This window comes from Adiantum capillus-veneris, chromosome 10 (genome assembly GCF_014529385.1).
Source record: "Adiantum capillus-veneris isolate H3 chromosome 10, ASM1452938v2, whole genome shotgun sequence".
Classification (NCBI taxonomy): Eukaryota; Viridiplantae; Streptophyta; class Polypodiopsida; order Polypodiales; family Pteridaceae; genus Adiantum; species Adiantum capillus-veneris.
Genome location: NC_140940.1, coordinates 114,432,853 through 114,438,070, shown reverse-complemented (window position 1 = coordinate 114,438,070; position 5,218 = coordinate 114,432,853). Strand labels below are relative to the sequence as shown.

Genomic DNA, 5,218 nt, shown 5'->3' with positions numbered 1-5,218 from the left:
TATTTGAATGATTGTATATTATATAATTTGGTATTAATTTTACTGATGATGCCATGAGGATTGTTGACTATTTTAATCACATGGTATTGTAATTTATATTGTAGATTAATGAGCATCTGGAAGAAGTCGGCAATGGCTTCTAATTTTTTTGCCTGAAAACTAAGCAAAGAGCCAAGCCATACTGCAACATAGGTCAAAAGTATCAAATCGCACTTGGTGCAAACACGAAATACCATAATTACAAAACCAGACCACCGAACTGAACAAAATCCAACAAAAGGGAAGACCATAATAGATGCTAGAACTTGCTTTGCATATAAATAATTACATATTGCTTGAGAACACGATCTGATACAATCTGGATCCACTTCTACTCAAAGAATCAAAAAGGACTCTTTCCACAATTTTGCAAGGGCCCTTAGCCAGCTTGGCCAAAGCAAAAACAAGGAAAAAAAAGGAAGAATGTGTCATTAGTTGTATAGGTCATCATCATCGGCACTGGCAGCCTGTCCAAAGGCCTCAGTAGCCCCTGTTGCAGCACCTGCTGTAACAGGACGATCGGGAAAACGGAACTCCGATCCAAACCCGCGGGATTGTTGCAAAGTCTGAGCAAATGCCTGGTACTTTCTGATATCTGCATCACTTACGCTCCTACGAGCATACTTCATCGACTCTTCGAAATGAGCAGCTTTAATCTCTGCAACTTCCTCAACCTCATCCTCCTCCATAGCTTCAGGATTTTCTTGTCGTTTCTTGTCCAGTTCAATATCCTAAAAATGTCAAAACCCACATCAGTCTCAGAATGATATAGAAGAAAAATTTTAATGTTACAGAAACAATCACAAGAGACCTCAAAGATCTCTCTGACAATTCTTGAACTCAAGACCTGGTATTCAAAGATAGCGGATCTACCACACTTAAATGATTGGAAGGTTATTCCAATTTCCTCTTCTTATTCTCTCACACAAACACACACATGTTTTCTCTTCTTATACCAAATTGAAAATTGTGCACAATGCAAAAAGAAGCTTACCTTTTCAATGTTTTCTCTGATAGCATATTTACAAGCCCGCTGACATATCTCGGTTATGTCTGCACCACTGAAACCCTGAGTATAATGAGCTAAGGCATTTAAATCAACATCTTTTGCAACAGGTGATTTCCGAAGGCATGCTTCGAATATCTTCAAACGAGAGGCCTCATCCGGCAAGGGAATGTAAATCAGTTGGTCCAAACGACCAGGTCGAAGCAGTGCTGGATCAATGATGTCTGGCCTGTTTGTCGCACCAATAATAAAAACGGTCTTCTTTGCGGTCATTCCATCCATTTCGGTCAGAAGTTGATTTAAAACTCGATCTGCAGCTCCACCAGCATCACCCACACTACTTCCACGCTGCAATAAAAATAACAAGAGGATTCCAGCCTTTGCACACTCAAAACGACTCAAATCCATCTGTGTAGTTGAAAACGCATACCTGAGTAGCAATAGAGTCAAGCTCATCAAAGAACAGCACACAAGGGGCAGACTGTCTGGCCTTGTCAAAGACATCCCGCACATTAGCCTCACTCTCACCAAACCACATTGTCAACAACTCTGGGCCCTTTACACTGATAAAATTAGCTTGGCACTCATTTGCAATAGCTTTGGCGAGCAAGGTTTTCCCACAGCCAGGAGGACCATAGAACAATACACCCTTGGAAGGAGACATTCCAAACTTCTCGAATTTTTCTGGATGCTCAACTGGATATTGTACTGTCTGCAAGGTACCACACAAAAAACATTAATAAATCTCATAGCACAAACCTATGTTATTCAGATATAAACTGATTACAGAAACCAGAATTCTTACCTCCTGTAACTCTCGTTTGACATTATCCAACCCGCCAATGTCTTCCCACGAAACATTGGGTACTTCGACAACCTACAGCAGAACCAAGAGAAGTTGTTTAGCCCCAACAACAAAACAGCTAGTTAGATAAAAACAATTGTCAAGATAGACCCTCACAGTTTCCCGCAAAGCTGATGGATTGCTGATGCCTAGAGCAGTCTGGAAGTGCTCATTGGTAACAGCCATGGAGTTAAGGACTTCAGCGTCTATGGTTTCATCTTCTAGATCAATAACATCCATTTTCTCCCTAATGCACTGCAAAGCAGCTTCTGTGCACAATGCTGCCAAGTCTGCACCAACAAAACCATGGGTGTCTTTTGAGATCCTTTCTAGCTCAACCTGAAACAAACAAAGAATAAACAAGTCAAAAGGTCACCCTTTTGGTACTTAAAGAGTCTGAACCCACACGGCATTTTTGCAATTAAGAATCTAAACCCAAACAGCACTTACGTCTTCTGAAAGTTTCATGTTCTTTGTGTGAATCCGTAGCACCTCTAAGCGTCCCACTTCATCAGGTACACCAATATCAATTTCCCTATCAAACCTTCCGAACCGTCGAAGAGCAGGATCAATGCTGTTAGGCCTATTTGTAGCTCCCATGACAATGACATGGGCCCGGGACTTCAAACCATCCATCAAGGTCAGTAGCTGAGAAACAATTCGGCGCTCTACTTCACCATTTGTCTTCTCTCTTTTAGGAGCAATGGAGTCTATCTCATCTATGAAGATGATTGAAGGAGCATTCTTCTCTGCCTCTTCAAAAGCTTTTCGCAGGTTGCTCTCACTCTCGCCCGCCAGCTTAGACATGATTTCAGGACCATTGATGAGAAAGAAAAAGGCGCCTGTTTCATTTGCCACTGCCCTTGCAATCAAGGTTTTGCCTGAACCTGGAGGGCCATAGAGAAGAATGCCTTTAGGAGGCTTCACACCAATGGACTTGAAGAGCTGGGGATGACGAAGTGGAAGCTCCACAAGTTCTCTAATCTGAGCCATTTGTTTACGAACGCCACCAACATCATCATAACCAACTTCATCAAGCCGCTCTTCATCTTCCCGGCGTATTGGCTCCCCTTCACAGAATATCTCAGTGTCTGGAGCAACAATGCAGTATTCTGCTGGATCGGTTTCAATCACCTTAAACTCTACACTGCGCATACCACCACGAACCAAGAAAAGATCGCCTTTCCTTACAGGACGGTAAGCCTCCAGAAAGTAAGCTGGGAATTACATTAAAATGTTAGTTATAACTTAACAACTAATCATTCATTGCCAGAAAAACTCAAAAATAAAACTGAAACATTCAAAATAGCCAAATGTAACTTACGTTTCAAATACACATCAAACAGATTCCCTGTAACTCCTTCAATTGTATCATCAATAGGAAGTATATGGACACGTTTGCCATACTTCACATCGGGACACTGGTGAATGGAAACCACATCACCCAATCGCACCCTCAAGTTTGTTCTTACTACTTTGTTCATCTTAATCTTGTGCTCATCACAAGTGTCATCTGCCAGGACAATGGCAATAGTATCTTTTCGTTTCTTTCCCTGCAGTAATTCACAAAATTGTTACCAATACTGCATAGACGACTCCTTATTCACCACCTTAGGAAAAACTACTGTACCTTAATGAGGACCGTGTCTCCCTTAAAAAGCTCAAGTTTCTCCATCGTCTCCATGTTAAGAGAAATAACAGAATTATCATCATTGGCAGCTTCATCAACAACTAGTCGATTTGCTGCCTTTTTGCGATCCAAGATGGCCGTGCTAAAATCTCTTTTCGTTCCTTTCCTGATACAAAGATAGTGGATCAGTCAAGAGCCGCATCATATGCCAGAAAAATATACGGAACAGACAAGTACCAATGACTTAACCTCTTAAGAGTCAACAAGAAAAGTTGGATTATCTACCTCCCTAGCGACACGCTACTTACATAATAAAATGTTCAGAAAGAAAATAGCAAGGCATGCCAGATGACTTTCCCTGCTTAACGACATACCGGCAGCATATGCACCTCATTAAGCAAGGGATATAAGGACTTGCAAGAAACCCAAAGCAAAAGCCTCTGTCAACCTCTCATTGCAGAGCCCTTCATACACTAATGATTAATCACTAAAAACGATCTAATGCATGTGGCATACCACCATCATGCTTCAAAGAAAATGTTAATGCCTGCCTAAGAAATTTGCGTGCTCAACAGTTTGGCATTCACATTGAACGAGAGCACTTGTAAGCGTGAGCCCATGAAACTTTAGAAGACTCAGCTGTTAGGCTCTCATTAGATAACCTTTCGACTATTGCAAAGGGATTGATCGCAAGAGTCTGCAAAAAATACCCTTTACGGCATAAAAGCCCCTTAACTGCATGTGGCATGCAGCCATTAAGAGTGGAAACGATCTGATCGAGGATAAGACACTAAGTCTAACCCTAACTCCGAAAAACTACAGCAGAACTGTGAAGAGAGAACTCACGGTTCTGGGGCAGGCTCGGGCTGTGACGATCCGGACGCCATGTGGCTGTGCAGCGGTACAGGAGGTATTGCTTGTTGAAGTAAAGGAAGGAACGGCGATCGAGTGTCTGAATTTCTGAAACTCTGAGAGGCAGACGGTGCAAAGCCCTTTTATAACGTCAAAAGTTGGCAAAATCAAAAGCAAGCAAAGGAAGCTGCTCGCGAAGGAGGTCCCCCGTTTTGAACCTTCCATTCAATAATCAAATATTTATTATAATGTATTATTTAATTAAAAAGCTTCGCATAGAAAGCAAAAAAGTACACCTACTTTTTACCTCTTAAGTTGAGTAGCGGTGGTGCTTTTTTGGGCCTATACATGGCCTAGTGTGAGTCCTCAAACTCTTGGGAACAACTGTCGACCATTGGATTGAGTTTGATGAGCAATTGTGGACCATGCATTAAGCTTGTTGAATATCACCACATGGCAAAGTCAGTGTTTTCCACTATCGTTGAGGGAGTGTTTAAGAGAAGCATTCACCAAGGGGATATGCGCTCTCTCTCGTCATGTTATGCAGTGTTTAAGAGCATGCATTTTTTTAATGACCTCATACACTCTCTCGTCATCTTACGCGGGTCATTGTGACTATTCACCTTGTCTTTCACTAGGAGGTTTCCTTCACTAAGATAGGCTAGTATCCCAATTTCATATTATCCCAATGGTGGCAAGCGCAAGACTAGTGTATAGGTGGCTTACATGCAGTTGCAACTCAAGAGTTCAAAGAGATGGAAGTAATTGGAATTATTGGTCCTATTGGGTATCTCTTATGGTGATAGCCCCAAAGCGGTATTCTAACAAGATTAGAGTTTGTGTGGGC

General features: G+C 41.8%; 1 protein-coding gene across 1 annotated transcript; it reads right to left on the bottom strand.

Moving 5' to 3' along the window:
• Window positions 1-294: 294 nt before the first annotated feature.
• LOC147449483 (cell division control protein 48 homolog D-like) lies at window positions 295-4,539 on the bottom strand. Its single transcript, XM_086521929.1, has 9 exons — window positions 4,366-4,539; window positions 3,520-3,685; window positions 3,214-3,442; window positions 2,340-3,106; window positions 2,007-2,228; window positions 1,851-1,922; window positions 1,476-1,757; window positions 1,034-1,393; window positions 295-770 (listed from the first exon to the last, which is right to left on the bottom strand). The coding sequence occupies exons 1-9, from the start codon at window positions 4,404-4,406 to the stop codon at window positions 471-473; spliced, it is 2,439 nt and encodes an 812-aa protein (XP_086378055.1). The 5' UTR covers window positions 4,407-4,539; the 3' UTR covers window positions 295-470.
• Window positions 4,540-5,218: the final 679 nt, after the last annotated feature.